At 46.9% G+C, this 18,965-nt stretch overlaps 1 protein-coding gene across 4 annotated transcripts in view; it reads left to right on the top strand.

Moving 5' to 3' along the window:
• Positions 1 to 18,965, top strand: part of PLCD1 (phospholipase C delta 1) — a 324,945-nt gene that overhangs the window by 255,513 nt on the left and 50,467 nt on the right. For all 4 annotated transcript variants that reach the window (XM_063921791.1, XM_063921790.1, XM_063921789.1 and 1 more), the window contains 2 exons: positions 3,370 to 3,540; positions 4,017 to 4,173. In XM_063921791.1, the coding sequence (XP_063777861.1) occupies positions 3,370 to 3,540; positions 4,017 to 4,173 (328 nt within the window). The remainder of the gene's footprint in view (positions 1 to 3,369; positions 3,541 to 4,016; positions 4,174 to 18,965) is intronic.

Here is an 18,965-nt window from a genome sequence, read left to right as displayed (position 1 = left end):
ATAAGGGATACTCAACCTGTATTTACCCTGCTTACAAATTAAATAATAACGTATTTGCCCTCCTTGCAACATGGTTTGTTCCAGGTGACAAGTTACTTGCTTTTTTGTTTGCTCCAAACTTGGAATTGGCTCCAATATATGTGTAAAATGCAAAGGAGATTGTTAAAAAGGAGTGTTTGTCATGTACTCATGGACGATTGCACATCTAGGCCCTCATTCCGAGTTGTTCGCTCGCTAGCTGCTTTTAGCAGCATTGCACACGCTAAGCCGCCGCCCTCTGGGAGTGTATCTTAGCATAGCAGAATTGCGAACGAAAGATTAGCAGAATTGCGAATAGAAATTTCTTAGCAGTTTCTGAGTAGCTCGAGACTTACTCCTACACTGCGATCAGCTCAGTCAGTTTCGTTCCTGGTTTGACGTCACAAACACACCCAGCGTTCGCCCAGACACTCCCCCGTTTCTCCAGCCACTCCCGCGTTTTTCCCTGAAACGCCTGCGTTTTTCTGCACACTCCCATAAAACGGCCAGTTTCCGCCCAGAAACATGCACTTCCTGTCAATCACACTCCGATCACCAGAACGATGAAAAATCTTTTTTAGGCCGAGTAAAATACCAAACTTTTGTGCTAATTTACTTGGCGCACTGCGAACGTTGCGCATGCGCAGTTTGCGACTAATCGCTCCTTTGCGAAAAAAAGTAACGAGCGAACAACTCGGAATGACCCCCTAGTGCAAAGGGAGTTTTACTGTTCAAGATTTTTTTTATGTGGTGTTTTGCTATACTATTATGTGTAATAAAGATCTATGACACACATTCGTTTTTCCTTCATGATTGTCAGATAACCCGCTTTTGCTGCCAGCTGGTTTCAATAACTGGGAATGGGAATGTGTAGGCTGTGTTTGCAAAGTCTGCCATCTTGTGGCCGAAATGTACATATAGCAGTTTATTGCAAGATGATTTTCTGTCAGTGATCAGCTTTAAATTATGTTAGAGGGTGGGGACTACACTGGAAATGCAGGTGAAAGTCAAACAGTTCTTTTGATATGTGGTAAAGCTACATCGCAACATTATCTGCTGCCAATAAATCCCAGATTCATAGTTCTCTTTCAGACACTACATGGTATATGACCCGCATGGTGGATAATGATCCCCCAATTGATCGGTGACTTTCCCTTTTTCTATGTAAGAGACTGTGCTGGGAAGTTAGAATATTTTTGCCCGGAAAGGGGTGGAGGGAGGCCGAGCAATTTAGTTTAAATTTTTGAAAATTACTTTTTAATCTTTTTCATTTGATTCAGACATGTATAAGGTTTTCTAGCGACACATAGCTGGTGTCTTACCAACCTGTAAAATGTAACTTCCATTCTTGTCTTTTTAATTAAACTCTGTTGTATAGGATGTGGTATTCAAGATCTACGGTCATTAGATATGAAAGGTCGACACTGGAAAAGGTCGACAGGGTCAAAAGGTCGATATGACAATAGTCAACACACAGATGGTTGACACTTTTTTTTTTTTTTGTATTTCTGGGGTTGGCCCTATTCAGCTTTGTTAACAAACCAAAAAAGCAAACTAATGGTCAAAACCATGTGCACTGGAGAGGAGGGGGGGAGGGGGGGGGCAGTGTAAAAATAAAGCAGCCAGTATTTACACAGCGCAGACACAAAATAACCCACCCAAATCTAACTCTCTCTGTACATGTTATATCCCCCCCCACCCCCCCCCCCCCCCCCCCCCCGCAGTGCACATGGTTTTGCCCATTAGTGTGCATTTTTTTGTTTGCTAGCAAGCCTGAATAACTCGCCACACTCCAGGCATGGGTCCCGCTCCACTCTGCTTCGCTCGCCACAAGGTTACTAAAGGTTGTGATTTGCGACATGGATAGGCAAGAAAATAACCAGTGGCAAATTTCCCATTAGGCACATGAGGCACATGCCTAGGGACGGCACGTGTTTGGGGGGAGGGGGCGGCACTTGGATGCTTGAGTTGGTACAGTCAGCCCAAAAAGTGCCAGTAAATGCAAAATATTTCCACTGTACTGTACCATCTGCCATCTTGAATGGAGTGTAAACCAGTAGGACATGCACATACGACCAATGTAAATATGCCTACATAATTAAAAATAAAAAATGTCGGTGTTTGTATATTACTAAATTGGCTATCATCGAATGAGGGCTTATAACAAATCAATAAAACTAGGCAGGCGAGGGGCGGGGTGTTACTGTTGTGCCAAGGAGCGCCCTCACCCCAAGATCCACCCCTGAAAGAAACAAGTTCAAAAACATGGCAAAAAACAAAAGCATGTTGAACATACAGTATGCATGTCAACCAGTGCCATGTCGACCATTTTATCCTGTTGACTGTTTGAACCTGTCGACCTTTTCCAGTTTTGACCTTTTGTCCGTGTCGACCTTGTGTTGGGCCGACTTAATGCCTGTCAACCTATAGTCTGGATCCCTGTTGTATCGTGTAAAAACTTTCATGTATTGTATATTTGATGATATTCCCAGTTACTGCATTTCTCTATGAGGAGTATGGAAGGCCGGACACTTTGTTGATTTAAATTTGCTCTTTATTACAACATTCATTGCTTCAATAAAAACGCTTTACAAGTGGAAAAACACATAGTAATAAAACAAGACTAAGTATTAAAATAAAGATAAATCGATAAGAGATCGCTGTTTATAGGCTTATAAACTACAGATGTGTTTCCTCATACATCTTGTCTCAGTACTCCACAGGTCGCTTGAAACTAAAATGCTATGTAATAAGATGTACAGACAGACTCTGCTGATTAAAGTGATATGTGGCATGCCTGTATTCTGTGTGCGACCACAGCTGTATCTGTGTATGAAGCGTTACGTTAAGAGAACACTAGCATTTCGGATGCAGATATAACCATAGTCGCACAAAGAATATATGAATACCGCATATCATTTTAATCAGCATAAACTGCTAAAATGTAAAATGTTGCACACAAAGATGCTCGGTGCAACCGAGTCATGACAAGTCATAGTGTGACTAGAAGGGCTGTATAGCATGCCAGGAGGCTAGATGTATGTGGACATATCTGTACATTGTGGCCATTTGACCGAACATTGTAACTGTTGAGTATTGTGAGCATAACAATTGGCCAATTCTGAGGCTGAATCAGACCTATATACAAAGTAAAAAAAAGCGCACAGTATTATCCACTAAAAAAATAAATAATGAAAACATATTCAATTGTACAGGGAATGAGTAACCTATTGCATACTGTATCATACTGTAGATGTAAGCATTGTCAGAGTCTGTTTAATGTATTTGTCTTAAATTTATCTTTATTTTGTGTCTTTATTTTTTTTCTTTACATCACCTCATTTTTATCAGCAACTAAAACGGAAAATCCTAGTGAAAGGTAAGAAGCTCAACACACTGGAAGACAGCTTAAAGAAAGCGGAGAACCACACCACGGAGGCGGATGATGTGTCTGATGAGGATGAAGCTGCGGAAATGGACGATGAGGTTGTAAAGTCTAAAGTGAATGCCAAGAAAAGTGCGGTAAGGAGAATGATCAAGTCTGCAAGTGTGTATATAGTTATTTGTGTGTACAGTGATAGAATATAATACAATAAATACAGCAATGAATAACAAGGTGTTGCACTACCTAGTTGTGTACACAATACATAAAAGGATGGGGTATGTATTGCGTGACCAGCGGTCAGGAGACCGACGCCGGCATCCCGGCGAGGGGCAGGCGCTAAAAGCCCCTTGCGGGCTCGGTGGTGACTGGTCACATAACTACATTCTAAAAGGATGTATTCTATAACACTTCATGATACACTATCAGCGTAACGGGTTCACAGATGTGCATTATGCTTTACGCAATTAGGTTGATGTACGTTTGTTCTGCAGAAGAAAGATGAAATGTAAATTAATCGTTGTACTTTATGCTAAACATTAATTATTCTGCTTTTTATGTTTACGTACAAAGTTTAAATCATGACAAACACTTTTTCCCCCACATTGTTTCCTAGGGTGTGAAGTTGAAGCTTGCTATGGAGCTGTCTGAAACGGTCATGTACTGTAAGAGCGTGCACTTCCGTGGCTTTGAGTATGCAGTGGAGCGTCAGTCGTTCTATGAGATGTCATCCCTCACGGAGAGCAAGGCTCTAAAGCTGGCCAACGAGTTGGGTGAGACCACGGGAATGGGGCAGATTTATTTATTTACTAACAGTTTCTTGTATAGCGCAGCAAATTCCTTGTGCTGATTAAAATGCAGCATGCCTGTATTCTGTGGTACATTACAGTGTTTTCCTGGACATCACTGTAACATAGCATTACGTATGCAGATACATCTGCAGTCGCATAAATAATAGACGTGCCGCACATCATTTTAATCGGCATAAGCTACTTGTGCGTCCTATTCACATAGCGATGCGAATAAGACATATTTTCGGAAAAAAAACAAACCTGATGTTAGCTGTTGGCTGACTCACGCCAGGCATCTGCTGCATGGCATATTGATGCAAGGTGTATGAGGACACATCTGTACATGCCATAAGGACATAGGGGCTGATTCTGCGTTGGGAGCAAAGCAAGAGATTCTAATTCATCTACATTTTTGGAGACGGGGTGAATACTGGATGCATCTGCATGTAGCAAACATATGCTGGACAGCTTTCTTTTTACATGGCAATTTAAGTTTTAGCTACACCCCTCCGTATTCAAAGTCTCTGCACATTATTTCTCTAACGTCCTAGTGGATGCTGGGGACTCCGAAAGGACCATGGGGAATAGCGGCTCCGCAGGAGACTGGGCACAAAGTAAAAGCTTTAGGACTAGCTGGTGTGCACTGGCTCCTCCCCCTATGACCCTCCTCCAAGCCTCAGTTAAGATTTTGTGCCCGAACGAGAAGGGTGCAATCTAGGTGGCTCTCCTGAGCTGCTTAGAGTAAAAGTTTAAATAGGTTTTTTTATTTTCAGTGAGACCTGCTGGCAACAGGCTCACTGCATCGAGGGACTAAGGGGAGAAGAAGCGAACTCACCTGCGTGCAGAGTGGATTGGGCTTCTTAGGCTACTGGACATTAGCTCCAGAGGGACGATCACAGGCCCAGCCATGGATGGGTCCCGGAGCCGCGCCGCCGGCCCCCTTACAGAGCCAGAAGAGTGAAGAGGTCCGGAAAATCGGCGGCAGAAGACGTCCTGTCTTCAATAAGGTAGCGCACAGCACCGCAGCTGTGCGCCATTGCTCTCAGCACACTTCACACTCCGGTCACTGAGGGTGCAGGGCGCTGGGGGGGGCGCCCTGGGACGCAATGAAAATACCTTAAATGGCTAAAAATACATCACATATAGCTCCTGGGCTATATGGATGTATTTAACCCCTGCCAGTTTTCCACAAAAAAGCGGGAGAAAGGCCGCCGAAAAAGGGGCGGAGCCTATCTCCTCAGCACACAAGCGCCATTTTTTCCTCACAGCTCCGTTGGAGGAAGGCTCCCTGACTCTCCCCTGCAGTCCTGCACTACAGAAACAGGGTAAAACAAGTGAGGGGGGGCACTAAATTGGCATATTAATATATACAGCAGCTATATTAGGGAAAAACACTTATATAAGGTTATCCCTGTATATATATATAGCGCTCTGGTGTGTGCTGACAAACTCTCCCTCTGTCTCCCCAAAGGGCTAGTGGGGTCCTGTCCTCTGTCAGAGCATTCCCTGTGTGTGTGCTGTGTGTCGGTACGCTGTGTCGACATGTATGAGGAGGAAAATGGTGTGGAGGCGGAGCAATTGCCTGTGTTACTGATGTCACCCCCTAGGGAGTCGACACCTGACTGGATGGTCTTATGGAAAGAATTACGTGATAGTGTCGGCACTTTACAAAAGACTGTTGACGACATGAGACAGCCGGCAAATCAGTTAATACCTGTACAGGCGTCTCAAACACCGTCAGGGGCTATAAAACGCCCGTTACCTCAGGTCGATACAGACACTGACACGGACACTGACTCCAGTGTCGACGGTGAGGAAACAAACGTATTTTCCAGTAGGGCCACACGTTACATGATCACGGCAATGAAGGAGGTTTTGAACATTTCTGATACTACAAGTACCACAAAAAAGGGTATTATGTGGGGTGTGAAAAAACTACCCGTAGTTTTTCCTGAATCAGATGAATTAAATGAGGTGTGTGATGAAGCGTGGGTTTCCCCCGATAAAAAACTGCTAATTTCTAAAAAATTATTGGCATTATACCCTTTCCCGCCAGAGGTTAGGGCGCGTTGGGAAACACCCCCTAGCGTAGATAAGGCGCTCACACGCTTATCAAAACAAGTGGCGTTACCGTCTCCTGATACGGCCGCCCTCAAGGAACCAGCTGATAGGAAGCTGGAAAATATCCTTAAAAGTATATACACACATACTGGTATTATACTGCGACCAGCAATCGCCTCAGCCTGGATGTGCAGTGCTGGGGTGGCTTGGTCGGATTCCCTGACTGAAAATATTGATACCCTGGACAGGGACAATATATTATTGACTATAGAGCATTTAAAGGATGCATTTCTATATATGCGAGATGCACAGAGGGATATTTGCACTCTGGCATCAAGAGTAAGTGCGATGTCCATTTCTGCCAGAAGAGGATTATGGACGCGACAGTGGTCAGGGGATGCGGATTCCAAACGGCATATGGAAGTATTGCCGTATAAAGGGGAGGAGTTATTTGGGGTCGGTCTATCGGACCTGGTGGCCACGGCAACGGCTGGAAAATCCACCTTTTTACCCCAAGTCACCTCGCAGCAGAAAAAGATACCGTCTTTTCAGGCTCAGTCCTTTCGTCCCCATAAGGGCAAGCGGGCAAAAGGCCACTCATATCTGCCCCGGGGCAGAGGAAGGGGAAAAAGACTGCAGCAGACAGCCTCTTCCCACGAACAGAAGCCCTCCCCCGCTTCTGCCAAGTCCTCAGCATGACGCTGGGGCCTTACAAGCGGACTCAGGCACGGTGGGGGCCCGTCTCAAGAATTTCAGCGCGCAGTGGGCTCACTCGCAAGTGGACCCCTGGATCCTGCAGGTAGTATCTCAGGGGTACAAATTGGAATTCGAGACGTCTCCCCCTCGCCGGTTCCTGAAGTCTGCTTTACCAACGTCTCCCCCCGACAGGGAGGCGGTATTGGAAGCCATTCACAAGCTGTATTCCCAGCAGGTGATAATCAAGGTACCCCTCCTACAACAGGGAAAGGGGTATTATTCCACGCTGTTTGTGGTACCGAAGCCGGACGGCTCGGTGAGACCCATTTTAAATCTGAAATCCTTGAACACTTACATAAAAAGGTTCAAGTTCAAGATGGAGTCACTCAGAGCAGTGATAGCGAACCTGGAAGAAGGGGACTATATGGTGTCTCTGGACATCAAGGATGCTTACCTCCATGTCCCAATTTGCCCTTCTCACCAAGGGTACCTCAGGTTTGTGGTACAGAACTGTCACTATCAGTTTCAGACGCTGCCGTTTGGATTGTCCACGGCACCCCGGGTCTTTACCAAGGTAATGGCCGAAATGATGATTCTTCTTCGAAGAAAAGGCGTCTTAATTATCCCTTACTTGGACGATCTCCTGATAAGGGCAAGGTCCAGAGAACAGTTAGAGGTCGGAGTAGCACTATCTCAAGTAGTACTACGACAGCACGGATGGATTCTAAATATTCCAAAATCGCAGCTGATTCCGACGACACGTCTGCTGTTCCTAGGGATGATTCTGGACACAGTACAGAAAAAGGTGTTTCTCCCGGAGGAGAAAGCCAAGGAGTTATCCGACCTAGTCAGGAACCTCCTAAGACCAGGCCAAGTGTCAGCACATCAATGCACAAGGGTCCTGGGAAAGATGGTGGCTTCTTACGAAGCGATTCCATTCGGCAGATTCCACGCAAGAACTTTTCAGTGGGATCTGCTGGACAAATGGTCCGGATCACATCTTCAAATGCATCAGCGGATAACCCTGTCTCCAAGGACAAGGGTGTCTCTCCTGTGGTGGTTACAGAGTGCTCATCTCCTAGAGGGCCGCAGATTCGGCATTCAGGATTGGGTCCTGGTGACCACGGATGCCTGCCTGAGAGGCTGGGGAGCAGTCACACAGGGAAGAAATTTCCAGGGCTTGTGGTCAAGCATGGAAACGTCACTTTGCATAAATATCCTGGAACTAAGGGCCATTTACAATGCCCTAAGTCAGGCAAGACCTCTGCTTCAGGGTCAGCCGGTGTTGATCCAGTCGGACAACATCACGGCAGTCGCCCACGTAAACAGACAGGGCGGCACAAGAAGCAGGAGGGCAATGATGGAAGTGGCAAGGATTCTTCGCTGGGCGGAGAATCATGTGATAGCACTGTCAGCAGTGTTCATTCCGGGAGTGGACAACTGGGAAGCAGACTTCCTCAGCAGACACGATCTTCACCCGGGGGAGTGGGGACTTCACCCAGAAGTCTTCCACATGATTGTGAACCGTTGGGAAAAACCAAAGGTGGACATGATGGCGTCCCGCCTCAACAAAAAACTGGACAGATATTGCGCCAGGTCAAGGGACCCTCAGGCAATAGCTGTGGACGCTCTGGTAACACCGTGGGTGTACCAGTCAGTGTATGTGTTCCCTCCTCTTCCTCTCATACCAAAAGTACTGAGAATCATAAGAAGGAGAGGAGTAAAGACTATACTCGTGGCTCCGGATTGGCCAAGAAGGACTTGGTACCCGGAAATTCAAGAGATGCTCACGGAAGACCCGTGGCCTCTACCTCTAAGAAAGGACCTGCTCCAGCAGGGACCATGTCTGTTCCAAGACTTACCGCGGCTGCGTTTGACGGCATGGCGGTTGAACGCCGGATCCTGAAGGAAAAAGGCATTCCGGATGAAGTCATCCCTACCCTGATCAAAGCCAGGAAGGATGTAACCATACAACATTATCACCATATTTGGCGTAAATATGTTGCGTGGTGCGAGGCCAGGAAGGCCCCTACAGAGGAATTTCAACTGGGTCGTTTCCTGCATTTCCTGCAAACAGGACTGTCTATGGGCCTCAAATTAGGGTCCATTAAGGTTCAAATTTCGGCCCTGTCAATATTCTTCCAAAAAGAACTGGCTTCTGTTCCTGAAGTTCAGACGTTTGTCAAGGGAGTACTGCATATACAGCCTCCTTTTGTGCCTCCAGTGGCACCTTGGGATCTCAATGTAGTTTTGGGATTCCTAAAATCACATTGGTTTGAACCACTCACCACTGTGGACTTAAAATATCTCACATGGAAAGTGGTAATGCTGTTAGCCCTGGCTTCAGCCAGGCGTGTCTCAGAATTGGCGGCTTTATCCTATAAAAGCCCTTACCTCATTTTTCATACGGACAGGGCAGAATTGAGGACTCGTCCTCAATTTCTCCCTAAGGTGGTTTCAGCATTTCACTTAAACCAGCCTATTGTGGTGCCTGCGGCTACTAGGGACTTGGAGGATTCCAAGTTGCTGGACGTAGTCAGGGCCCTGAAAATATATGTTTCCAGGACGGCTGGAGTCAGGAAGTCTGATTCGCTGTTTATCCTGTATGCACCCAACAAGCTGGGTGCTCCTGCTTCTAAGCAGACGATTGCTCGTTGGATTTGTGGTACAATTCAGCTTGCACATTCTGTGGCAGGCCTGCCACAGCCAAAATCTGTAAAAGCCCATTCCACACGGAAAGTGGGCTCATCTTGGGCGGCTGCCCGAGGGGTCTCGGCTTTACAACTTTGCCGAGCAGCTACTTGGTCAGGGGCAAACACGTTTGCTAAATTCTACAAATTTGATACCCTGGCTGAGGAGGACCTGGAGTTCTCTCATTCGGTGCTGCAGAGTCATCCGCACTCTCCCGCCCGTTTGGGAGCTTTGGTATAATCTCCATGGTCCTTTCGGAGTCCCCAGCATCCACTAGGACGTTAGAGAAAATAAGAATTTACTTACCGATAATTCTATTTCTCATAGTCCGTAGTGGATGCTGGGCGCCCATCCCAAGTGCGGATTGTCTGCATTACTTGTACATAGTTATTGTTACATAAATCGGGTTATTGTTGTTGTGAGCCATCTTTTCAGATGCTCCTTCTGTTATCATGCTGTTAACTGGGTTCAGATCACAAGTTGTACGGTGTGATTGGTGTGGCTGGTATGAGTCTTACCCGGGATTCAAAATCCTTCCTTATTGTGTACGCTCGTCCGGGCACAGTATCCTAACTGAGGCTTGGAGGAGGGTCATAGGGGGAGGAGCCAGTGCACACCAGCTAGTCCTAAAGCTTTTACTTTGTGCCCAGTCTCCTGCGGAGCCGCTATTCCCCATGGTCCTTTCGGAGTCCCCAGCATCCACTACGGACTATGAGAAATAGAATTATAGGTAAGTAAATTCTTATTTTTTTGCCCCACCTGCAGTACAAAATGGTGTGCAAATGGTGTGCAAAGGTACTCCTCATTTTCCCAACTTAGAATCAGCTGCATAATGCAATTATAGGTATCACCTCTACACAGATTACCACCTCCCACTCCCAAGACTTCTCTCGCGCTGCCTCCTTCCCCTTCCCCCCCAACATTCATTGCTTCAGAAACCACTCATTGGCCCTAGCCTGCTGCATCTCAGCCTGATCCGGTCCTCCCTCCTCCACCACTTGTCCAGTGTTTATCCTCTGTTTTCCTGATACTCCCTTTTAGAATGTAAGCTCTTGCGATCAATGCTCTCCTCCTGTTTCATCACTCCTCCTAGGTCCACTAACTCGGTCAACATGCATACGCTATAGCTATGCCAACACTTGTACTTATGCAAATGTGTTATTTTATGAAAAATGTGTTACTTTGTTGCCTTGTTTGCCCTGTTTTGTACTGTACCTTTACTATGTACCGCACTGCGGAGTTTTGTGGTACCTTATGAATAATGCAATAAATACAGTGCACCCGGAAAGTATTCACAGCGCTTCACTTTTTCCACATTTTGTTACGTTCCAAAATGAAATAAATTAATTTTTTCCTCAAAATTCTACACACAATACCCCATGACAACGTGAAAAAAGTTTTATTTACATTTTTGCAAATTTATTAAAAAATAAACTAAGAAATCACATGTATATAAGTATTTACAGCCTTTGCTCAATGCTTTGTTGATACACCTTTGGCAGCAATTACAACCTGAAGTCTTTTTGAATATGATGCCACAAGCTTAGCACACCTATCTTTGGGCAGTTTTGCCCATTCCTCTTTGCAGCACCTCTCAAGCTCAATCAGGTTGGATGGGAAGCATCGGTACACAGCCATTTTCAGATCTCTCCAGAGATGTTCAATCAGATTCAAGTCTGGGCCACTCAATGACATTCACAGAGTTATCCTGAAGCCACTCCTTTGATATCTTGGCTGTGTGCTTAGGGTTGTTATCATGCTGAAAGATGAACAGTCACCCTAGTCTGAGGTCAAGAGCGCTCTGGAGCAGGTTTTCATCCAGGATGTCTCTGTACATTGCTGCATTCCTCTTTCCCTCTATCCTATAGGGGGTTATTCTGCGCACTGCGTCTCTCTTTAGTCGGATGAGCTGCTGTACTTTTATAGGTGACCAACCTATTAGAACAATTGCAGTAGAAAATTAAAGCACTGCGCTCAATCCTAAAATTAGTGTTACTGAATGTGTTGATTTCCCTCTATAGAGGTACTAGGAGTATACGGTACCTGCTGATGTATGAGATAAATTCATTGGATAAAGTTGATATTGATAAATAGGCGGATCAGTACATCAGTACAGAGAATTTTGTTTCTCATGGTCTGAGAGTCCTAAAGGTGCATTTTGGCAAACTCCAGGCGGGCTCCCATGTGCTTTTTACTAAGAAGTGGCTTCCGTCTGGCCACTCTACCATACAGGCCTGATTGGTGGATTGCCGCAGAGATGGTTGTCCTTCTAGATGATTCTCCTCTCTCCACAGAGAAATGCTGTAGTTCTGGCAGAGTGACCATTGTGTTATTGGTCACCTCCCTGACTAGGGCCCTTCTCCCCAGATCGCTCAGTTTAGATGGCCGGCCAGCTCTAGGCAGAGTCCTGGTTGGTCCGAACTTCTTCTATTTACGGATGATGGAGGCCACTGTGCACATTGGGACCTTCAAAGAACAGATATTTTTGTGTACCCTTCCCCAGATTTGTGCCTCGAGACAATCCTGTCTCTGAGGTCTACAGACCATTCCTTTGACTTCATGTTTAGTTTGTGCTCAGACATGCACTGTCAAGTGTGGGACCTTAAATAGACTGGACATTTGGAAAGGCACACACCTATCAACTAAATTTCTCTAACGTCCTAAGTGGATGCTGGGGACTCCGTAAGGACCATGGGGATTAGCGGCTCCGCAGGAGACTGGGCACAACTACAAAGAAAGCTTTAGACTACTGGTGTGCACTGGCTCCTCCCACTAAGACCCTCCTCCAGACCTCAGTTAGATTCTTGTGCCCGGCCGAGCTGGATGCACACTAGGGGCTCTCCTGAGCACCTAGAAAGAAAGTATATTTAGGTTTTTTATTTTCAGTGAGATCTGCTGGAAACAGACTCACTGCAGCGAGGGACTAAGGGGAGAAGAAGCGAACCTACCTAACAGGTGGTAGTTTGGGCTTCTTAGGCTACTGGACACCATTAGCTCCAGAGGGATCGACCGCAGGACCCGACCTTGGTGTTCGTTCCCGGAGCCGCGCCGCCGTCCCCTTTACAGAGCCAGAAGCACGAAGAAGGTCCGGAAAATCGGCGGCAGAAGACTTCAGTCTTCACCAAGGTAGCGCACAGCACTGCAGCTGTGCGCCATTGCTCCTCATGTACACCTCATACTTCGGTCACTGATGGGTGCAGGGCGCTGGGGGGGGGGGGGGGCGCCCTGAGGGCAATAGATAACACCTTGGCTGGCAAAATATACATCATATATAGTCCCAGGGGCTATATAGATGTAAAATTACCCCTGCCAGTATCACAGAAAAAGCGGGAGAAAGTCCGCCGAAAAGGGGGCGGGGCTTCTCCCTCAGCACACTGGCGCCATTTTTTCCTCACAGTTCCGCTGGAAGGAAGCTCCCTGGCTCTCCCCTGCAGTCTGAGAAAACTACAGAAGGGTAAAAAAGAGAGGGGGGGCACTAAATTTAGGCGCAGTATAGATATATATATATATGTAATATATATAAAAAGCAGCTATAGGGAAAACACTCATTGATAGTGGGATCCCAGTGTTATATAGCGCTCTGGTGTGTGCTGGCATACTCTCTCTCTGTCTCCCCAAAGGGCTTTGTGGGGTCCTGTCCTCTGTCAGAGCATTCCCTGTGTGTTTGCGGTGTGTCGGTACGGCTGTGTCGACATGTTTGATGAGGAGGCTTATGTGGAGGCGGAGCAGATGCCTGTAAATGTGATGTCACCCCCTGCGGGGTCGACACCTGAGTGGATGGTGCTGTGGAAGTGTCGACTCCTTACATAAAAGGTTTGACGACATACCTAATGTGGGACAGCCGGCTTCTCAACCTGTGCCTGCCCAGGGCGTCTCAAAAACCATCAGGGGCTCTAAAACGCCCGCTACCTCAGATGGTTGACACAGATGTCGACACGGATACTGACTCCAGTGTCGACGACGATGAGACTAATGTAACTTCCAGTAGGGCCACACGTTACATGATTGAGGCAATGAAAAATGTGTTGCACATTTCTGATGTTACCCCCGGTACCACAAAAAAGGGTATAATGTTTGGAGAGAAAAAACTACCAGTAGCTTTTCCTCCATCTGAAGAGTTAAATAAAGTGTGTGAAGAAGCGTGGGCTTCCCCTGATAAAAAGATGGTAATTTCTAAGAGGTTACTAATGGCGTACCCTTTCCCGCCAGAGGATAGGTCACGCTGGGAAACATCCCCTAGGGTGGATAAAGCGCTCACACGCTTGTCGAAGAAGGTGGCACTACCGTCTCCGGATACGGCCGCCCTGAAGGAATCTGCTGATAGAAAGCAGGAGGCTATCCTGAAATCTATATATACACACACAGGTGTGATACTGAGACCGGCTATAGCTTCAGCCTGGATGTGCAGCGCTGCTGCTGCGTGGTCAGATTCCCTGTCAGAAAATATAGATACCCTAGACAGGGACACTATTTTGCTGAACGTAGAGCATATAAAAGACGCACTTTTATACATGAGGGATGCACAGAGGGATATTTGCCGGCTGGCATCCAAAATTAGTGCAATGTCCATTTCTGCCAGGAGAGGGTTATGGACTCGGCAGTGGACAGGTGATGCAGATTCCAGACGACACATGGAAGTTCTGCCTTATAAGGGTGAGGAATTGTTCGGGGATGGTCTCTCGGACCTCGTTTCCACAGCAACAGCTGGGAAGTCTACATTTTTGCCCCATGTTCCCTCACAACCAAAGAAAGCACCGTATTATCAGGTACAGTCCTTTCGGCCCAATAGGGGCAAGCGGGTTAAAGGCGCGTCCTTTCTGCCCAGAGGCAGAGGTAGAGGGAAAAAGCTGCAGCATACAGCCAGTTCCCAGGAGCAAAAGTCCTCCCCCGCTTCCTCAAAGTCCACAGCATGACGCTGGGGCTCCACAGGCAGAGCCAGGTACGGTGGGGGCCCGTCTCAAGCATTTCAGCAAGCAGTGGGCTCGCTCACGGGTGGATCCCTGGATCCTTCAAATAGTATCTCAGGGGTACAAACTGGAATTCGAGACGTCTCCCCCCCGCCGTTTCCTCAAATCTGCCTTGCCACTCCCTCAGGCAGGGAGGCAGTGTTACAGGCAATTCAAAAGCTGTATTCACAACAAGTGATAGTAAAGGTGCCCCTACTTCAACAAGGACGGGGTTACTATTCCACAATGTTTGTGGTACCGAAACCGGACTGTTCGGTGAGACCCATTTTAAATTTGAAATCCTTGAACACATATATCAAAAAATTCAAGTTCAAGATGGAATCACTCAGGGCGGTTATTGCGAGCCTGGACGAGGGAGATTACATGGTATTGCTGGACATCAAGGATGCTTACCTACATGTCCCCATTTACCATCCTCACTAGGAGTACCTCAGGTTGGTGGTACAAGATTGTCATTACCAATTCCAGACGTTGCCGTTCGGTCTCTCCACGGCTCCGAGGATCTTTACCAAGGTAATGGCGGAAATGATGATACTCCTTCGAAGGAAGGGAGTTTTAATTATCCCGTACTTGGACGATCTCCTGATAAAGGCGAGGTCCAGAGAACAGTTATTGGTAGGGGTAGCACTATCTCGGGAAGTGCTGCAACAGCACGGCTGGATTCTAAACATTCCAAAGTCACAGCTGGTCCCTACGACACGTCTGCTGTTCCTAGGGATGGTTCTGGACACAGAACAGAGAAAAGTGTTTCTCCTGGAGGAGAAGGCCAAGGAGCTGTCATCTCTAGTCAGAGGCCTCCTAAAACCAAAACAGGTGTCGGTGCATCACTGCACGCGGATCCTGGGAAAAATGGTAGCTTCCTACGAAGCGATTCCATTCGGCAGGTTTCATGCAAGAACCTTTCAGTGGGACCTGTTGGACAAGTGGTCCGGATCGCATCTTCAGTTGCATCGTCTGATAACCCTGTCTCCAAGGACAAGGGTGTCTCTGCTGTGGTGGCTGCAGAGTGCTCATCTTCAAGAGGGCCGCAGATTCGGCATACAGGACTGGGTCCTGGTGACCACGGATGCCAGACTTCGAGGCTGGGGAGCAGTCACACAGGGAAGAAACTTCCAAGGACTATGGTCAAGTCAGGAGACTTCCCTGCACATAAATATTCTGGAACTAAGGGCCATTTACAATGCCCTAAGTCAGGCAAAACCCCTGCTTCAAAACCAGCCTGTACTGATCCAGTCAGACAACATCACGACAGTCGCCCATGTGAATCGACAGGGCGGCACGAGAAGCAGGACGGCGATGGCAGAAGCCACAAGGATTCTCCGATGGGCGGAAAATCACGTGTTAGCACTGTCAGCAGTGTTCATTCCGGGAGTGGACAACTGGGAAGCAGACTTCCTCAGCAGGCACGACCTCCACCCGGGAGCGTGGGGACTTCATCCAGAAGTCTTTCAAATGATTGTAAACCAGTGGGAAAAACCACAGGTGGACATGATGGCGTCCCGCCTAAACAAAAAACTAGAAAAATATTGCGCCAGGTCAAGAGACCCGCAGGCGATAGCTGTAGACGCTCTGGTAACACCGTGGGTGTACCGATCGGTTTATGTGTTCCCTCCTCTTCCTCTCATACCAAAGGTACTGAGGATAATAAGGAGAAGGGGAGTAAGAACTATACTCAGTGTTCCGGATTGGCCAAGAAGAGCGTGGTATCCGGAACTTCAAGAAATGATGTCAGAGGACCCATGGCCTCTACCGCTCAGACAGGACCTGCTGCAGCAGGGGCCCTGTCTGTTCCAAGACTTACCGCGGCTGCGTTTGACGGCATGGCGGTTGAACACCGGATCCTGAAGGAAAAGGGCATTCCGGAGGAAGTCATTCCTACGCTGATAAAAGCTAGGAAAGAAGTAACCGCGAACCATTATCACCACATATGGCGGAAATATGTTGCGTGGTGTGAGGCCAGGAAGGCCCCAACGGAAGAATTTTAGCTGGGCCGGTTCCTGCACTTCCTACAGTCAGGGGTGACTATGGGCCTTAAATTGGGTTCCATTAAGGTCCAGATTTCGGCTCTGTCGATTTTCTTCCAGAGAGAATTGGCTTCACTACCTGAAGTTCAGACTTTTGTTAAGGGAGTGCTGCATATTCAGCCCCCTTTTGTGCCTCCAGTGGCACCTTGGGATCTCAACGTGGTGTTGGATTTCCTAAAGTCACATTGGTTTGAGCCTCTTAAAACCGTGGATTTAAAATATCTCACGTGGAAAGTGGTCATGTTGTTGGCCTTGGCTTCGGCCAGGCGTGTTTCAGAATTGGCGGCTTTGTCATGTAAAAGCCCTTATCTGATTTTCCATATGGATAGGGCAGAATTGAGGACTCGTCCCCAGTTTCTCCCCAAAGTGGTATCAGCTTTTCATCTGAACCAACCTATCGTGGTGCCTGCGGCTACAAATGACTTGGAGGCTTCCAAGTTGTTGGATGTAGTCAGGGCCCTAAAAATGTATGTTTCCAGGACAGCTGGAGTCGGAAAGACTGACTCGCTCTTTATCCTGTATGCGCCCAACAAGTTGGGTGCACCTGCTTCTAAGCAGACTATTGCTCGCTGGATCTGTAGTACGATTCAGCTTGCACATTCTGCGGCTGGACTGCCGCATCCTAAATCAGTAAAAGCCCATTCCACGAGGAAAGTGGGCTCTTCTTGGGCGGCTGCCCGAGGGGTCTCGGCTCTTCAACTTTGCCGAGCTGCTACTTGGTCAGGGGCAAACACGTTTGCTAAATTCTACAAATTTGATACCCTGGCTGAGGAGGACCTTGAGTTCTCTCATTCGGTGCTGCAGAGTCATCCGCACTCTCCCGCCCGTTTGGGAGCTTTGGTATAATCCCCATGGTCCTTACGGAGTCCCCAGCATCCACTTAGGACGTTAGAGAAAATAAGAATTTACTCACCGGTAATTCTATTTCTCATAGTCCGTAGTGGATGCTGGGCGCCCATCCCAAGTGCGGATTGTCTGCAATACTTGTATATAGTTATTGCTTAACTAAAGGGTTATTGTTGAGCTATCTGTTGAGAGGCTCAGTTGTTATCATGCTGTTAACTGGGTATTGTATCACGAGTTATACGGTGTGATTGGTGTGGCTGGTATGAGTCTTACCCGGGATTCAAAATCCTTCCTAATTGTGTCAGCTCTTCGGGGCACAGTATCCTAACTGAGGTCTGGAGGAGGGTCTTAGTGGGAGGAGCCAGTGCACACCAGTAGTCTAAAGCTTTCTTTGTAGTTGTGCCCAGTCTCTTGCGGAGCCGCTAATCCCCATGGTCCTTACGGAGTCCCCAGCATCCACTACGGACTATGAGAAATAGAATTACCGGTGAGTAAATTCTTATTTTACCACTGGTGGACTCCAATTAAGCTGTAGGAACAACTCAAGGATGATCAGCGGAAACAGGATGCACCTGAGCTCAATTTTGAGCTTCATGGCAAAGGCTGTGAATACTTATTAAAAATAAAAAACTAAGAAATCACGTGTATATAAATTTGCAAAAAAAAACAAAACCTAAAACTTTTCACGTTGTCATTATAGGGTATTGTGTGTAGAATTTGGAGGGGAAAAAAAATATTTAGTCCATTTTGGAATAAGGCTGTAACATAACAAAATGTGGAAAAAGTGAAGTGATGTGAATACTTTCCGGATGCACTGTAATATCACTTTTCTATCAACACGCCGGGTCCGATTCAGGTTTTTGAACACTGTTCCAGCCTGTGTCACAGCGTCAGACCCCGTTCACACTACAGGCTGGACCCAGCATATTGGCGGGTAGACCCCTTTCCGACAGTTTATTAAAGATTGTGGAAAACCTGCACTTCAGTAATAAGCTAGAAGTCATTACGGTGGGCCCAACAAAATTCGTAATATATAGACATAACAATACAAATAATAAGCTAGCGCAACTCTCATTATAGAGATCAACCACTTCTCATGTATACAGTGCGTATCTTTCCACTTGTTTGTGATAAGTCCAACAATTTCCAGTCCGTGATTCAGATAGGTTTTGAGTGAAAATTCCCATCCACAAAACACCTTCACACAGTTTTTCTGGTCTCCTCAGACTCCCAACGGTTAAAAGCAACTCTGTACATAAAAAGGAAAGCAAACAAGGATTTGCAATAGTGAAATACTGCTTTATTACATGGTGGGTGATCATAAAATCAGCTTTAGATATACAAATGAAAAACACAAGTCCATGCCTTGTAAGTGATTGCCCCTTTAAAAAAAACGTCCGAGATCCGCTGCCATCTCGCACCTCCGGTGAGCTTGGGCATCATTACATCCTGCCCCATGCGTCCACTTCCAGTTTCGGAGTGGAACGCG

This window comes from Pseudophryne corroboree, chromosome 5 (assembly GCF_028390025.1).
Source record: "Pseudophryne corroboree isolate aPseCor3 chromosome 5, aPseCor3.hap2, whole genome shotgun sequence".
NCBI lineage: Eukaryota > Metazoa > Chordata > Amphibia > Anura > Myobatrachidae > Pseudophryne > Pseudophryne corroboree.
Note: the sequence above shows the minus strand (reverse complement) of the source record. Positions and strands in the feature narration are given on the sequence as shown.